Source organism: Lycorma delicatula, chromosome 10 (assembly GCF_047948215.1).
Source record: "Lycorma delicatula isolate Av1 chromosome 10, ASM4794821v1, whole genome shotgun sequence".
Taxonomy (NCBI): domain Eukaryota; kingdom Metazoa; phylum Arthropoda; class Insecta; order Hemiptera; family Fulgoridae; genus Lycorma; species Lycorma delicatula.
In genome coordinates this window covers 75278655-75298319 of record NC_134464.1, presented here as the reverse complement: position 1 = coordinate 75298319, position 19665 = coordinate 75278655, and the positions used below count along the sequence as shown (strand labels likewise).

At 30.9% G+C, this 19665-nt stretch overlaps 1 protein-coding gene across 4 annotated transcripts in view; it reads right to left on the bottom strand.

Moving 5' to 3' along the window:
- LOC142331038 (glycogen synthase kinase-3 beta-like) overlaps positions 1-19665 on the bottom strand; it is a 183933-nt gene that overhangs the window by 110077 nt on the left and 54191 nt on the right. The window contains exon 2 of one of the 4 annotated variants that reach the window (XM_075376647.1): positions 16039-16062. The exons of the other annotated variants lie outside the window; for them this stretch is intronic. Coding sequence (XP_075232762.1) covers positions 16039-16062 — 24 coding nt within the window. The remainder of the gene's footprint in view (positions 1-16038; positions 16063-19665) is intronic. 4 annotated transcript variants of the gene reach the window in all.

The window sequence follows — 19665 nt, the reverse complement described above, 5'->3', positions numbered from 1 at the left end:
GAATCAAAAGTAAAAGAGGATAAGTTTTTAAAGCAATTCAACAGAACATAATTTATAAAATACAAAAGTAATTACCCTAATTAAGAATTATTCATTTTTAACCGTGTAAATGTTGTTTACAAACAAAATCTCTTCTCTTAAACTACCGATTAATTAAAGAAAGCTGTACATAAAAAAATTTCTAAGAGTTATTCAGTATTTTAAGGATTAATTCATTTAAAATCTTAACCAATAAAATCTTTGAGATATTAAAGTATTATAAATTACATAAGAAGTGATGTAATGAAAATCCAACGGATATTCTTCAAGTTAAAATAATTTATTACGCATCATGAAATTTAAACACTACTTCTATAAACTACATCCCTAATTACAAAAGAAGGAGTTTTATTAACGGGAAATGAGACTTGACTACTTGATTGGTACTTCATCACGTAAAATTATTAATATGTTGTACGATTTAAGTTGAATCGGAGCCCGTTTGCCGTTAAGCCTTGTTTGTATATATCTATAGCTTGAAACATATATGTAACCCACAAAAAAGTAAATATTAATTAGAACTGAACACTAGAATAATGACCGATTAAGCCGGCAGTAATAAAATATAACCATACTGGGTGCATCCATTCTTCTTTCTTTTTCCTGTTTAGCCTCCGGTAACTACCTTTCAGATAATACTTCAGAGGATGAATGAGGATGATATGTATGAATGTAAGTGAAGTGAAGTGTATGGTCGACACCAATCCTGAGATGTGTGGTTAATTGAAACCCAATCACCAAAGAACACCGGTATCCATGATCTAGTATTCAAATCCGTATAAAAATAACTGATTTTACTAGGACTTGAACGCTACAACTCTCGACTTCCAAATCAGCTGATTTGGGAAGACGCGTTCACCACTAGACCAACCCGATGGGTTGTGCATCCATTCTAGATTCGAATTATCGATTTCCCGTACGTAAAGCTGCAACTCTCCGAGATTCAAACAATCAAGAAATGAGGCAAGATTGATTGAAACAGGTGAAAACCTTCCTGTATCTACACAATTACATAACGAGGAAGAGGGTTTTTGCTAGTTCGGCATAAACAAAAATACTGCTCGATCAATCGCAACCAAATTTTTACCCGTCCATGTTTCCTGACGTAACAAAGAAGGATATATTTCATTTCGAAAAAAAAAATATATATATGGTAGTGGAGGTTTGCCGGTTGAAGCACAAAATTTAATGAAGTGAATTAATGAACTGCCTCTATCATCGTGTGAGCTGGTTTTGAACTGAATGATTCGAGTCAAATGAATGAATAATATTACATAAAATAAAATTTACGTTAAATAAAATAAAATTAAATATATATATATTAAAAAAAAAGTCGGTTTAACAGTAACGAGCTTCCCGTGGGGACTGCGTATGAGGCTAGAGTGGTGAGGTATGCGAGCACCTCGTGGGAGGCTAGATCAATCACCATCAACTGGTAACAAACGGGATGCCCCTGAGGCGCTTTTTGGGAGATGAAATGGGGTGCACTTATTATAATATTTCTGCACACAATCGTCCGATTTTAAAAATTCAAACGCGGTATTTGTTAGTAGATTAAAAGCTAACTTTTGCACGCATCAGGTACACTCTCTATCTAACAGATCGCGGTTATTCGGAATTTGTATACATATCTAAAGTTTGTCTGTATGTTTTCGCATCACACGAGAACCAACCGACTGTTTACTTTCAAATTTTCAGGATACATTCATGTTATTCCAGGGAAGGTTTTAAGCTATCCACCGAGGTCCTAGCTCCCTTAAAGGTTATGATATTAAAAAATTATAAAAATAAGATATTAAAAATTATAATTATTTCTTCGCATCCACGGAGGATATACATTAAGGAAAAAACAGATTAATCCTTTCACTTCATTATTATATTTCTGCCACCGCACCAAATAAATAAATAATTTTTCGTCGTCAAAGGTGAGAATACTTTAGTTACCACAGCAACTATTATTTTATCTTTTGTAATTTAGTTTTTTTCAGGTTTCTATAAAGCCTGAATACTATAATTATTATTTATCAGTATTATTCTCACCAACCATGAAAATAACCTACAGTGCGGGGGTCCACGGGGTGGAATCCTCTGGATAGATGGGAATGGCGATCGAGGCAAGTTCTGTGAGTGACCAGGGCGCCAGTTCCCGAGGATTTGTCTTGCAATTTTAACGACAAAGAAACTAATAATTTTTATTATACGTATAATAATTAATTAAACTTTGTAAGTTGTTTTACATTATTACTTTTCGGGATTCACCTAGGTTGACCTGAGCCCCGAAAGTCTAGCTAGACGGGCCGACTAGTAAATATATTAAAAAAATTGATGCAATTTTTTTTTAAATGAATCTTCGCCTAAGCCAGGCATGGTGAACATACGGCTCGCGAAAATGTTTCAATATTAGCTTTTTTTATAAGCAACTGAATAATGAAAAATAGGGAAATTTAAAATAATTTGCCGACAAATATTTTGTAATCTTCAGTTCAACTTATATTTGTGAACAAACTTTTTTTTTAATGAATCTAAATAAAAGTACAACAAATTCCATAATAAAATTTTGTTTACTTAAATGAATCGTTTTTGTATTTAACATTTTTTAATTTTAATATTTCGTTCGGCCCGTGAAAAAATATTTCTTTCCAATTCAGCCCGGAGGCTAAAACTGTTGGCCACGACTGGCCTGAACGAATATATCTCCTAAAAATACCTTAATTGAACGACTCAAGGTTTTTTTTTTAATGTATATTTATGACCGCATCGATTACTTAAAATAACGTAAAAACTTTATTCCGAATCAATTTTTTTTCAACTTATTTGATGTATTTTCCTATAAATCCACATTTCATAATTTCCTTACCGGTTCAAACTTTCGAGAAAAAAATAGATTTTTAACAACATTAAAGATCCGATAATAACATAGAAAAAACGTAACGATGAGTTATTTTTATATCCTAAGACGCAAATAGCTGATCGTTCAGATTAAATACATCAACATTCATTCTACGAAAATCCCTTCTGGCCTTTTTTTTATTCTACTTTTCATAAATAATCCTCCTACTCATAATTTAAGTGAGATTTTATGCATGAGAATGTTTATACTTTTCCCAATACAATAACTCTTAACAAAATGTCAACTGTTGTAGATGTTTTTAATAGTATATTAACCGGTGAGAAAATACATTAAAGAAAAACTAATTATTTTTTAATTCTAAATCGGCCGATTAGAATCATTATTGAAAGTTAGTGCGTAATTTAAAACTGCTACAGTTTTATAAAGTAGGTTACTTAAGAAGAGTAATTAGTATATTATTTTAATAATTGTAGACATAACTTCTGTTTTTTAATTTTATTAAACACGCACAGAAAGTAATAATGTAAAACAACTTACAAAGTTTAATTAATTATTATACGTCGTATAATAATTAATTTATTGTTTTCTGCTTCTGATAATAGACCAGGTCAAAATTAAACGCTTTGCGATTTCTCTAAAAATTACAGTTTGAATCACTGCTTTTCACTTAAATTTAAAGAAATTCTCAAGATTTAAGAAAATAGATTTCATAAAAGTCAAATTTATTAGACGTTCAAAACGGTTAAAATTTTTCTTGCGGTTTACTTTTATTAGTATTCAGTATCAAACGGTAAATAATTACCTAAGTTTGACGCAATATCCGTAACACCGATTGTAGGCGAATGACATGAGCCACAAACCGCTCCAGAAATACATATTACCATTCTAAAACATCTCATGGCAGGCTTACTAAGGAAATCGAAAAATGAAGTTGAATTCATTGAGCCAAACGTGCTGTTGTACAAGCCGACACCAAACTACAGCTGATTTTACGTGACATCATGAGAATGGTTCAATAAAGAACATCATTACTGCCAATAAATGCAACTCTAAGTACAGTTTATCCTTCGCATGTGATACAACCACACGAAAGATAATGTAAACCGACAGATTAATATACCGCTTCCGTCAAGGAAGCATTCGTTGCAATGCAATCGGTTAAATACTAGGAAAAACAAACGCAATCAGAAAAATGAGAATGCATAAAATTAAAGCTAATATATTATTATTTTGCTAATAAAATAGAAGCTGAAAAATTTACCAATCGTTATCAGATTATACATGATTTCTATAAATCAAATGTAAACAGTTATTCGGCCTTTATGTAAAAGATAATTTGGTAATAGTAGAATTTAGTAAAAAACAAGAAGAAGAATTGAGAATAAGATTACATATAAAAAAAAAATAAATAAAATTGATAGATAAAATCTTTACTACATAAATAGATTACATCTTTTTCGTTTGTTCCCGATAACCGCCCAATCATTACGAAATTTTAACTGAAATTTTCTTATGACCCCTGGAATAAACACAGTTTAAACCAATCTTATTACTACGAATAAATTATATATATATATAAAAACGTATAAATGAATAACTTAAGTTTAATGTAATTGTCTATAACATAACAAATAGTATTATCGTAAAATACGTAAAAAAAATTAATTTGATATCAAATTAAAGGGAGTGATGATTATACATTCATATAAAACACTTTTGATAGTTAGAAGAATATTGAGTTTCGATATCAATATCGACTTTCTCAGAAAGTTATTACGTTATTTTACTAAATTTAAGGATAATTTCCAATTGAAACGTTGATGTTAAAAGTTGGTTCAGCGTCAGGATGAATTGGATTTATTCTTCGAATACCTACGATCCCTACAGATCTACCATTTAAATTTAATTCTACAATTACGCGAATTTCTTTTGCTATTGCTATTAATAAGTTTTGCTGTCAATCACGTCGGAGGGTATTTCCGTTTAGAGTATTTCTCCAGCGACCAATTATATTTTCCAGAACTGGAAATCCTAACAACAAAAAATAATCCTTATACCAACGGATGACAAAGAAAGAAGATAAAATTTACTCACAAGTTTTATAGTCTTTCTATAACATGTTTTATTAAATTTTATTTTCCTGAAAAGTTATCACCCATACAACTTAGAATAATGACCTAGAATTTATAACTGTAGGCAACGTAAATCTACATCAGAGCGTCTTCAATGACTTTGAAGAGCAACGTATACTCTAGGCTCAAAGTAGAGTTCAACTTCCGAGAAACATTTTAAGTTCCTAATCAGCTTTTGATGGTCAGCCTAAAATTGACTATTTAAATCTGAAAGATATTCAAATAGATAACACGATTAAAACATGTAATCATTACAATGTCAAAAAAGAGATGATGACACTTCTGAAATTTACTTTGCTGCGGGCAAAGCGTTCAAGCTGCGCTTGAATAACTTCAATATCCTTCTAATTTCATTAAAAATTTAATATTGGGAACACATCCTTTATCTAAATATCTTTTGATCCGTTGAGTTGTGAGTAGCGAAACTTTTAAGAGCAACAGCCCACATATACTTACAAAAAAATTATTTCCAATTTTTGATGATCTAAACGAATACAGCGCGGGCGAAGCCAGTGTTAAATAAAATAAGAGAATAGCAGATTTTCTGTTACTTTATTCAAGCATACTTTTTACTTTCTTGTACGACGTAAGAATTTGGTTTTCACATTTCATCGGAAATATCCATTTTGACTATTTTTGGCGTGGGTCCGTACGTAAGTACGTATGTATCTCGCAAAACTTACAAACGATTAGCCGTAGAATGTTGAAATTTTGAATTTAGGACTGTTGTAACATCTAATTGTGCACCTCCCCTTTTAAATGGACCAAAAATATCCAAAATAGCCCTCATTCAGAGCTTTTCAACGATATATATAATAAGTGGTACTTATTTTCATTGGTTCCAGAGTTATAGTCAAATTTTAATTAACGAAATATTTGGATCTTACAAGGGGAAGCCACATCGGTTCGAATCAGACTTCATTTCCTTTTTTTAACTCTTTTTTTATAATTTAAATATATTGATTTACTAATAATTATTAACCTAAAAAGAAAATCAGAAGTTATTAGCGAAATAAAATTTTATGTACTTTTCATTAAAAAAAAAAAAAATGTGTATATGTAATTTAACAGGCGTACAAGGAAGTCATGTGGTGTACACATCTGATTTTTTTGTAAAATATTTGTCGCAATATTTTGTAAAAATAAAAAAAAATATGTTTATAAATCTTAGATCAACATATCTAATTTTCGATTTATTCATAAAAAAGTATAGAGTAAAGAAAAAACATAAAAGAAAAAAACTAATGCAGGTATAAAAAATAAATTATCTGCTAGAAGAATATTTAAAGCACATAATTAAGGAATATTAAAAATTTTGAGATTAAAAAACAGAAAAATACACACATACACAAAATATTTTAAGTGCATAAAAAAGTATCTAGATTATAATGAACAATGGAAATTCGGTAAAGAATGCCACATAAACACAGTTTCATATATATATATATATACACACACAGATATGCAATAATCAATGTTTTACATGACATGTCAGTCTTTTAGGGTGGCAAAGGAGGGAATGAGGAACAGCGGGTGAGGAAAAGAGATAGAGAATGAACCACTGATAAAAAAGAGGTAGATTAAGAGAGAAAGAGGGCAAGAGGGGGTGGGTAGAACAAACGACAGAGTGAACGGAACGGGTGGAGGAGGTGTAGCAGTAGTCTTCAGCACAGTGCCAAACACTAAACACTGGCACATAACAGACAACACATACATACATAAACACAGTTTGTTCAAACCTGAGTTGAGGAATCGATAAAACCTCTCAACTCAACCTTAACGTCCTTTATAAAAAGAACTAACTTTAAAACGCAACCGACTGTTACATTATAATAGTTAATAATAAAGAATAAATATTTTAACGAAGACACTTATAAATTATATATAGGGCATCTACATAAAATTTGTTAATCTTGAGAAGGATTGGGTAATAGAAAAAAAACTTTTAATTCAAAATGGAGATGAAATAAAAAGGGAATAATTCTTAGATTCTTAAAAAAAAAACTTCAGTTAAGTTGTGATACGAGAAGTCAATAAAGAGTAAGAAAAGAAATGCAACAAAACTCCATTTTACCCAATTTATAGATATGTAAAACTAATGCGGGAACTGACGTAAAAACATAAAAATGTACTCATAACTAAATAAGAAAACAAAAGAAAAATTTAAAAAAGAAATTAAAGAATTTAACAGTGATGATTTCATAGTTAGACGAGAACTTTAATTAGTCAATCGATAATAAACCAAAGAAATGAAACGAGAAAGCCAATGGCTAGGTTGTCAATCTCATCTAACAGTTCGGACCAATCAGAACCCATCGGCGTGCAGGGAGTCTGGAATGCATAGCTTGACTGTACGAACAATATTAGATCTGCGAGCGAAATTTAAGCAGCGTTTGATACAACGAACGGATGCGTTAAGAACATATAAACGTTCAATGGGACTTCCCAGTATATTTACTTTGTTACGATCTAGCTCAATTTATGAGGCAGATTGTGATGTTGGCCTAATAGTTCAAACTAGACGGGAAGACTGCGCTTTCAAACTCGGGGCAAGTTTGAATCTACCAGTCGTTTTATGCTTTAAATTTTGTAACTTTCAAAACTTTGTGGACGAGAGCCTCTGCCTTGTTCTTCTACAACCAGACCTATATTTCCAAGCCAACCGGGCGATTCCGATAAGGGTTGCTAATTGGCGGGGCGATTCTGCTTCGCTTGAAGTCTACTGAAGACGATAATAGGAACCGTTTTCAGTTCATTATAGTTTTCAAAGACAATGATGAACCCCAGCCAGTCCGTCACATACAAAAAAGTCTGATTTTTTAACATTTACCCTTACCAGTGTTCATTATTTAAAAGTCACAAAAAAAAGACTACCAATATACAACAGCGCCGATTCCAAATAGTCGAAATCGATTAATTACGTTATTTTATTTTACTTTTATCAGCATTAATTTTATAATAAAAAACACACGTTCTGAAAAAAATAACTAAAAGAAATGCAGCGATTGCTAACAACAATCTCTGCTCTCTGGACTGCGGAAAGAAAATGTAGATCTCATTTCCACTGCAGTTTTTCAAATTTGTCGATCTTCGTGGCAGAGTGGTAGCATTACAACCTTTCATCCGGAAGTCCCCACTTCAAATACATTGCGCTCAGAAAAAATAAAAACATACATATACAAGCATATTTAAGAAACCTTTCTTTTTAATAAGAGATTAGATTATAAATTTTGCCGAAAAAATAAAAATAACTTAAATTTACATTTAATTTTTTGGCTACTTAGAAAGTTGAAAGAATAAACATATTCCATTTATCCCTTATTTTTAACCACGGTAAAAAGTAAAAAGTACAAAAGTAGAATTTAAAAGTAGGACTATTTACTCCAGCCAAACTAATTACCTTCTAATCTTAATGGATTAAGAATTAAAAATGTTTTTAATGGAACAAAATTTATAATTTCTTGAATTTTAGTAATGGGAAATGGGGAAAATTTGCAATTATTGTTCGAAATCTTTTACTTTTCTTAATCCCTTTAAAGGTCGAATTAAAAAAAAAAAAATAGAAATTGGTTTTAGATATTTAAGTTTATATCTTCATTTGTTACAGTGAAATTAAAAAAAAAAAATTTCATTGTTACTCCATTTTAACTCGGAATTTCAATAATCATTTCTTAGTGTTTACTTACACAGTAAGAACGTGTATACAAATGTTCATCAATTTATCTTCACCAGTTTTTGTTGGGCGTTGATTATGAATCACTCATGACACGTTCTTTTGTAAATACGGTTATATTCAAACGAACGACTAACTTAAGTTAGGAAAAAATACATATATTTAACTATAAAAAAGGTGGTGGTACAATGCATAAAGGTTGGATACGGCAAGGCACCAAAAGATGAAGGGTACACCAGTGCTAAACAAGTTGACAAACAGTAAAGGCAACAGATTAGTTACCATGTAAATTATGTCAACAGTATGCTTATGCATAATATTGTACCCTCATTGGAATTTCATGCTATAATACGTGTCATATTAATAATATAATTTTACAGATAACACAGATTGCATATACAATAATACGTAAATATAAGAGTAATTAATCAAATAAAAAATATAATGAGATAAAATACTTTTAAATATATTTTTAATTAATTTAAATGAACACAGTAATAAAACTTGTACTTAGTTAATACTTGTAGATTTATCGGTTCAACGGTTCAATAAACAAATAGGTTAAACCCCATTTTATATTCAACAAAGTTAAACGTAATATGGATGTCCTCAATACACTTCTTTTTTTTTTTTTAGTTTTGTTCTAAATTCCGAATAGAATGTAAAAAGTTCAGTACAAAAATACTGCTCCGTTTAAAATACAAGCCAATCGTAGTACATGAACATTTTTCGGGGTCAAACTTCTTTCAATTTTTTTACTAAAAAATAGAACGAATCCGAAATCTGTTTTATTTATTCTTAATAATTACCAAAGATAAAAAAAATACATCAACTTGATGTATAAATAAAAAACTTTAATTACTTCGTATAATTTTTAATAAAAGTACAAAAAATGCAGTAGCGCAACCTATTACAAAAAAAGAGAGAAAAAAACCATCTGAAAGATATTGGGCTATGCTTTCCTTTCAAAAGGTACCATTAAATTTCCTCCTTCTCTATACTGTTAACATCTGAACAAAGCAAAAACAAAAAATAAAACCGTGAATTAGAGTTTTTTCAGCAGTCACAAGATCAATACGCAACTGTCAAAAGACTATGTCGGCTTAAAAAAAACCCTCTACTTACTTGTATTTAGTTCCAACAATAAATTCTACGTCAAGTTCATTGTACAATTTCTTTAAAAATATCTGCAAGTGAATTAAATTAATATATTGTTTGGAAAATACAAATAAAAAAATATAAATTCCACATATATCCGACATATAAAATTAAATTTTCTGTATAACTTCATTGAATAATGTTTGCTGGTAAAAGTATGTGGAGTACAATATTATACGTTTATTTTTACTTAGTAAGACAGTATGTTTCTGAAAGAGAAAGGAAAAAGCTAGTACGCAAACTCTTGGCTCAGAATACATTTAAGGAATTATAAACCGCTTTACGAACAGATGATTATAGCAACGCTTAATTCAAATTAGTTTTACGGTTTTTGCCCAGTACATAAATATAATAATTAAACTAATAATCTGATAAGATATGCTAAAACGAGTGGATGAGTAGTCTACATTACGGAAGGAAATTATAATACTAACTACATTCAAGATGTCCCACGAAGAAACTTTCAGGATATGTTCTACTGGTGAAAATAAAGAAAAAAAAATCATATAAACAAAGGTAAGAAAACGTTTTGTTTTCGAATTACGGTTAGCGAAATATTTCGCCCGTATTTTAGCTCTTCTAATAAAAAGAAACCCTACTGTAATTTTTTGACACATATTAAGAAGTAAAATTGATGGTTTCTTATGTAATTTGAGCTGAGAAGCAGCATAAAACAGATCCCAGAACTATAATTCCAGCAGTTTTTATGGTATCCGACGTAAAACACAAATTTCTGTGTTGAAAACAAGTATTTTTTTAAGATTTGTACAATAGCTTTGTTAAATGATTACTAAATGCGGATGATTTATAACTAAACTAGTAGACAATTTAATTCTGAGAAAATTAACGTAAATACAGCCGAAAAAAGTAAATAAAAACTTTTAAAATAGGTTTTTTTATTGAAGCCAAAACAGATGAAAAATAGACAGAAAATCGTGTTATGCTTTTTGTAATAAAAGTTATTCTTAATATGACAAAACAAAATACATGAAATGATTAAACGGTTACAGAATAACAAATCTCACTTAATACTAGTTTGAAATTCCTTCCTTCACAATGAACACAGCACTGGCCAACATAAAATAATTTCGGTGGCTCTCCGATCATCTCACGGTCGTTTCGAATAAATTCAATAGCATTTCGTATTTTAATGATTAACTTTTTGTTAGTATACTATCATCTCATATGGACCCAAATCAAGTAATCTAATAGCGTAACGCCAGATAATCGTGGTAATCGATTGGTCTACTGCGTCCAATCCAATTCAAGAAATTAGCATTCAAATGATTTCTGGCTACTAAAGAAAAAATGTGGCGTTGCACAATCGTGATGGAAAATCATTTGCAATCTAGTTTGTAAGGTACATCATCTAGAAAAACCTACAAATTGTTTTTCAAGAAATGAACGTATGCATCTCCCGTAAGGTTTTAATTGAAAACAAATGATCCCAGAATTTTTCATAAATAACACCATACTAAACATTAATGTGAAATCTATGTTGAAACTAGTTTCCACAGTACCATATGGACTGTCTTCGCTCCATAAATAACTATTTTTAGAACTGGGGACCTCTCATAAAAGTGGCTCTTCATCAATTTTTTTTTGGTCTTCAGTTATTTGACTGGTTTGATGTAGCTCTCCAAGATTCCTTATTTAGTGCTAATCCTTTCATTACGGTATACCCCCTACATCCTACATCCCTAACAATTTGTTTTACATACTCTAAACGTTGCCTGCCTGCACAATTTTTTCCTTCTACCTGTCCCTCCAATATTAAAGCGACTATTCCAGGATGCCTTAATATATGGCCTATAAGTCTGTCTCCTCTTCTTTTAACTATATTCTTCCAAATGCTTCTTTCTTCACCGATTTGCCGCAACACCTCTTCATTTGTCACTTTGTCCACTCATCTATTTTTAACATTCTCATTTCAAAAGCTTCTAATCTTTTCTTCTCAGATACTCCGATCGTCCAAGTTTCACTCCCATATAAAGCGACGCTCCAAATAAATACTTTCAAAAATCTTTTCCTGACATTTAAATTAATTTTTGATCTTCATCGATAAATAAATTGAAATTACCTTATCCGCGTTTTATAGAAGTTTAACCGCTGGAGGTAATCTGTTGGCCGCTAATTTTGAACCTTCTGCAGGCGGAAAGGATTAAGATTTTCTTTCCGTAGGATCCGCCACACTTTGTTTTTTGACAAACCAGTACGACATGAAATTCGCCTTTTACTAGTGCCTGGGCTACCCTTAATGTGCTGAGTCAAACGATATTCATTATTAACTCGATGATTTACTTGGCGTTCAACAGTAAACGAACATATTGGAAATGACCGTACTTTCGTAAATATTAATTCACCGAAGAACGTTTAAAAATAATGTTTATTAGGTACAGAAATAATAATACGATTTTTTTTTTCTTTTATTAAAAACCAATTTTTAAAAGCTCTTATTTACCTTTTGTTGGTTGTATTTACATTAATTTTATCACAATTAAATTCTCTATAAGTTTTGATACTAAATCTTCCGCATTTCTTAGTAATTTAATATAACTAAAAAAAAACTTGTTCGAAAAGTTCGACACCGATTTGTGTTTTACGTTAGATATCTTAAAAATTACTTGAGTTACTGTTCTGGAACCTGTTTTATCCTATTCCCAGCTTAAATTACAAAATAAACCATCACTTTACTTTAATTTGGGTCCCAAAAATTACAAAAGGGCTTCTTTTTATTAGAAGACGAAATCTTTCGCTAGCCGTAACTAGAAAACAAGTGTTTCCAGACCTCTGTTTTATATAATGAACGTTTTTCATTATTTTCACCAGTAGAACATGTCCTGAAAGTTTCTCAATTTCTTCGTGGGACACTCTGTTATAACAGATGAAAAGAATTTTAAAAAAGTGAACTGAGAAATTTAAACCAGACTCTAGCAATGCAATAATATTTGAATAAGAAAATTACAATCGATAAAATTGAGCTAACGGAAAGACCTCATAGGCTTATAAATTTTCAGTCTAAATTAATATCATTAGCAAGATACTGAATTCTAATCGATGTGGAATGGGCATTCCGCAATGTATAATGTAAACACATGTTAAGAAGATTTTATCAAGTTGACTAACCGGAAACAGTGTAGTTGAAAATGAGACCAGAATTCTGTACTACCATCACACTGAAATATGCACTACCGCACCCTACAGAAAAAAAACTAGCCAGAACTATCAACTAGCCATCACACAACTTCCTTTTTTCCGCAGAGGATGAGATTAATGCTTTGTAGCGTGTGTGAAAAATGCCATGCCTGACTGGAATTCGAACCTAGGACATACGGGTGAAAGGTTGAGACACTACCACTCGCGTCACGGAGGTCGGCATCACACAACCTCCTCGGACAAGTCTTTCTGCTTCCTTTTAGGGCAAAACTGTTCGTTTTTTTATTAAATCTCCTCATTAGTCATTAGTCAAAGAAACGAGTTCTTGAATGCGATGGACCTTTTTTTAAGCAGTTGTAACAATAATAGTGTGGTAATATACGGAGTATGAACAATATAAAACAATTATTAATAATTATATATATTTATTAAGGGAAAATTCAGATGTTAGTATCAGAAAAAAGTCTGCGATGAAACACTAATGCGCTTAACGCTGTTGTTTCCACGATATCCATACTTAGACGAGTGAATAGAGATTTTAACTTCGAAAAAATTTACTACAGCAAATAAATTATTGGAATGGGTTTGGAAAAATATGTTGAATAAAAGTGTCCTAGCGGATATGAGCGAATAAATTAAGGAAAAATGTTTAGTTTTTTGCCAATAGCGGCTTTATTTTTGATCGTATGTAAAAATAAAAAAAGCACCAATAGACGGCTGAGCAAATATCACATAAAAAAACCTCCCGAGTTATTTTTTCTACGAGCAAAACTAAGGACGCTAGCGAATTTTATAAGCACCAAAATCGCGCTATAGCTATCACGCATAAGTAGCGTAACCCGAGGGCGCGCAATGAATAAACTTCCATAAATCTGTTCCTATTAGAGATAATTAAAAAATTCAAAAAAGGACGGATTCAGAAGACCGAAGGTTATAAACCAGTCAAATTTTGGAAGAATTTTTGATTTCTGATTGCCCGTTAATACGGATCTGCGCTGAAAATTTACAAGTTGTTGATAAAAAGGCCTATAACAATAAACAAATTGTAAAAGATCAAAAGTCAATATAGCATTCTCGAGCTTACTACCTACTCACTCCATAAGGGATATCTCTATATATTATTTAGTTGTTTATTTGAAAATTGCATTTTTTTTTTAGAAAAAGCGTGCTTTGGTACCTTGGCTTACGCACAAAACCGAATTCGGTTTTTTTCAAATATAAAAATAATTGAATTGTTATTTTTAAGGTACAAATAGATGGTAGAGATGGTTTCTCAAAAACTTTAATGAGTTTTAGGAAATAAACGTTAGTATACTTCGTAAACACATGAAAATGGCGGTATCGACAAATTGTTATAAAAAATAATGAAAACAGATATTTTTATGCAACTTCGTAAATTTATGTAAAAATGTGTCATTTATCAATATTTAACCTTATATTCGATTGATTTTGCAAAATTGCAATTTTTTTGCTGTTTGTGGAATAAAGCGTAGTTTATTAAAAAAAATATGTAGCTTTTCGTCAATATTTTGCTTATTTTTAATCTTATGAAAAAAATATTAATACCACCAGTAGAAAATTAAGTCAAAATTTTACATAAAAAAGCTCCCGAACGCTTTTTTCTACGAGCAAAATTAAGAAATTATGGATATTTTATTAATTTATCCATTTAGTATTACTGTATACCTGGTACCTGTATACGAGAAAGTACGAGAGGTTTCCAAGCTACAACGCGATTTTGGTACTTTTTGTAAAATTCGCTAGCGCCCTAAGTTTTGCTAGTAGAAAACGTACCTGAAGGTTCTTTTAGACGAAATTTCCTCAGCTAACGATTGGTGCTTTTTATTTTTACGTGCGAATAAAAACAAAGCCATAAATAAATGCGATTAAAAATCAATGTTGGCGAAAAACTAACATTTTTCTTAATTTGTTAATAAACAAATTAAGAAATATTCGCTTATATCCACTAAGGCAAACTTTTAATCTACATACTTTTCCAAACCAATTCTAATAATTTACTTGCTGTAATGAATATTTTTGAAGTTAAGGACTTTTTGAGTCTCTGTTAATTAAGCTAGCTGATACAGAGCAAAAACTGTCTTGTCCCGGGTGAGCTATCCTTTAGTCTAATCTATTTTGTCGTTGATTCATGTATATTACGATATGACAGACTGTTTTGCCTAAAATGTACGCTAATCGCACTCAAGAGACTACATGAATGATGTTAATCATTCATCCAGTAGGTTGTTCCATATTATAAGATATTAGACCAGATGGAATATTATTAGTTTTAAGCCGAATTTTTTAATCGTGATAAAATCAGACTTCTTTCAATATTTTTAGGGCAACTGAAAAAGAAAAGTTAAAAAGGGCATTAATTTACATAATAGAATTCTTGCGTTTGCATGAATTATTTGGTGAACAGTGGTGCAATAGAGTCTAGCCGGATAATACTACGAAACTGGATATTGGATGACGAAGAAGTTCGAATATTTACCTCATCAAATCTCATCTACTCACCGACCAATGAGGCAAGGAGAGGAAAGCGACGGAACTGACGTTATTTAGTCGGTCGCCAGATCTCTCTCGTGACACTTCATAACGCCTTAGTAGGCGGGGCGCTCCATCTGTTTCGTATAAATTTTCCTGGCACAAGAATTAAGATTTCTTCTTCATACCTTTGAAGTTCTCATCAAAGTTAAAATGTGACTAGTGCATCAAAAAAAAAAAGAAAGAAAAATACTACATATTAAGATTAATACAGTAAATACTTATTAGAACAAACATAAAAACCCAACAAAAAACAACAACAAATTAACGGTAGACTATCTAATAGCTACAGTTATTAGTGTGACAGACTACTGAAAAGTTACAGTATTTAGTGTAAGTATTGCTAAACATGCTAACTAAAACGGTGTCTCATTTAAAACAGAAAACAAAACAAAGAACACGCAACAGGATTGTCTTTATTTAATAAATACACCCAATACAATTTTTTTTTCATTAAAAAATCCACTTAACTTACATACCTACATCACTGGTCAGATTTTCATCTGCAAACCAACCAAATAGAAAATTATATTAAAGAAATAAAATTAAACATAAACACACAGCCTTAATACTAACAACAAAAAAAGTTTTTATCCTTCCATTTTTGATTATAAATAATTGAAATAAAATAAGTAACATTAACGTAAAATAAGAATGACGAAATTCCTAAACTCCCAAAGGAAAAAAATTAAATAATAATATTTACCATAAAATGGGGGAAAACAGGGAAAATGAAATCGATGACTAAATTTGTTCACAATTTTCCAATAAAACGAGTTTTCGTTTCTAACACATTTTATCCAAAATTTAAGAAGCAAATTTCAGTAAAACATTTCGCGAGACATTTAATACTAAAATCTGAAAATGATCAATAGTAATAAACATAAACAATTCAAATAAAAATCATTAATTTTGAGGCTATACCTCTTTGGAAATTTGACAATTTGAATAATAACCTCTTGTCTTGTCCATACTTTTGTGTATTAAAAGACCAGAATAAGCATCCCAGTCCTACGATGGGATTAATGTCACGTATACAAAACAACAATCTACGGAAAGAATCCATAGGCCAAATACTCTAAAAGAGAACCGCTGAGAGAACAGATAAGGGAAAAATAGATCTAACCCTTGAAAGAACACGAATAAACCTATGCAAAGAAAGTTACCTCTACGTTATGGATAAGCATCTTGTCCACTATTTTTTTTTGGGAGATCAAGATATTTTTACTAAGGATAGGGAAAGTACATTACTGCTAAACGATTCCTGATCGAATAGCTGTTAAAAAATAGAGCTTCATTTATTAAAAAAAAAAAAATCCAACGTACTGGGAAAATTCTGGAAAACTCTATATTTATTTCCAGAATTGTGTTGCGGCGGATGGATTCGTTCAAACGTAAGATTTCTTTTTATATCTATAGTTCTAACCAGTCTACGGCATATAACATCTATGATAAAAAGTACCCATCATACCAACCCACTGATAGATCTTCCCTTTCTCAATATCCATCACTTTTCCTTACTCTTATTCTTTTCCTCGACGGTTTTCCTTAGGGTCTGTGGATCTTTTCCAACGATTCTTGTTTCGTGTAGGTAACATTAATTCCATCTAGGAACTGGAATCATCTTTAATCTGGCCTACAAATACACATAAGTATGGACAAGTCAAGAGAATATTGTCAAATTTTCAAAGAAACTATATAAAATTTAAAAATAATTTAGCGTGTTTATTTATCAATTAAAGAAGTAAATTTTCTGCATCTGATTGCAGAATGTTAAATCTACAGTCGAAACATGATGACTTTGTAAAAGTACTATAAATGTTTTCAAGATTCTTCCTTGAAAAAAGGAGAATCTGACTCGAAGAAAGAACACATGCAATTTAAAAACCCAACAATGAACAAAAAACTGATAGCTTCTTAATAAAAAAGATCTTAATTTAAAATTTTAATAAGATTATCAATATTAGGAAAAATATAACAAAACGACAAGCAAAAGGAGGAAGGAAGAATAATTCAACCTTCGGAGAGAGAGAGAGAGAGAGAGAGAGAGAGAGAGAGAGAGCGAGAGAAAGAGATAGTGACAAAAGTAGGGGAGAGGCTTGGCAAGGGGAATAGCAACCTAGCACAGTAAGGAAAATGAAACTTTAATAAACTATACCCAATCGATAGTTGTATAAACCGAACACCTTACAAATGTGTATCTGCAGTGGACACAAACACACATACATGTATGTGTATGGTTGTCCAAGAAACGATACACAGGAGTGGACGAGTTGAAAAAACCCTTACATTGTAAAATTGCCGTAACTTAACGAAGGTAAACCAAATAAACAAAATAAATAATTAGTATAACATACCGATTAGATAAACATGTCGCAAAATATTTTACTGTTACTACTAACACTAGGAAAAAATAAAATAAAAAAAGTCTATTCGTTATATCACTAAGAACACTTTTGCTAGAGGTGCGATCAATACATATCAAATTAATACATAGCAAGGTCATTCTCCTTCACACCTTTTAAAAAATAGGTTTTTCTCCCAGAATTAACATTTTAGGCACGTCCACAGCGGTCTACTAATAATCTCGGAATCATAAAAATTATAATTATTTTGAATCCAAAAAAAAAAAATTAATTCCAAGAAGTCCACAACTCTTGATTAATCTAGCGTTATAATCCGCGCGCGCGCGCTCGCGCCCATTCACTCGTAAATCAATTCGTTAAGATTGATTTTAATTTACTTTTTATTGTTAATTCGTAAAATCCCTTCTATACAAATATTTCTAAAATGACAGCCGATCGTGGAAAACGGTTTAAATAAAAAAAAGGATTTCTCCAGTAATTCTAAAAAAAACTGCTAAAAATTGTAAAAGAAATATTAAAAAATCGGTACTTACGTATTAACGCCACCGCAGCAAATCTAACCAAACTTAACCTACGCTCGCTAACCTTGACTAATCAACAGTAATGTTTTGATTATTTAAATAATAAATAATTAATTAGGTTAGGTTCAGCTCTTGATGATTGCGGTTGTGTTTTTCTTGTTCCGAGTATTCGTGGTTATTATTGCAGTTTCGTTAATAATTCTGTTTCTTTTTCGTTTTGTTGTTCGTTATTAGTTGTTTAGTGATGTTTTTAGTAGTTTTAAATGTTAGATGTTTTAAATATTACCCCGAAATTAGCAGATGGAAGCACAATTTATTCTGACAGTTGAAAAGGTTACCAAACAAATAGAATAGAAATAGAAGGATTCCTATATGCTAAAGTTAATCATAAATACAATTTTATTGATCCTGATACAGGAGTTTCGGCCCATTTTCCACCGAAATCCGATTGACTACTTTGTTTTTAAATAAGGTTAGCGAGCGAAGCGAGCGTAGGTTAAGTATGGTTAGATTTACTGCGGTGGCGTTAATACTAAGTACCAAAAAATCATACGAACGTTTATAAAAAATACTGCTTTGATATTCCGAATAAGATCAATTAACGGCACTGCATCAAAATCAAACTTCATACGAAATTAAGCCAAAACCTGATTCAGTTATCACTTTATTCCAGTCGTAACAAAGATTATTTTTAATCACTAAACCAATTTTCTAATTCAGCTGTTTTACATTTTTAAAATAACTAACCTGACCCGACAACGATCGGCCCAAAAATGACCAGATTGAAAAGGAAAATGAAAAAATATTACTTATTTAGCATTTAATTATCTTATACTTATTTACTTTCTTAACATTAAAAAAAAAAAACCGTATCATTCCGGCTTAAAAACGAGTTTTTATAAGTATTTAAAATAATACTTTTCTTAGTTCTTGACAACCATTTACATTAATGAACTACTACATAGATTAACACTGAGTGATTGGGGAATTAATATCACTTTAGATTATTATACAATTATTTGCAAATTAATTACTGCGCTTCAAACTCATCGACAAAGATATACCGCAGACGTCAAGTGCAATTCTAAATTTTCAAATCCTTCGCTTAAAACTTTTGTAAACGCTGTTATGGTAAATCAGTTCTCTTACGTCAAATTTTGATATTTATATTTAGCGTTTTAAATAAATTTTATTATTTTATCAATCAAAATTAATTTAA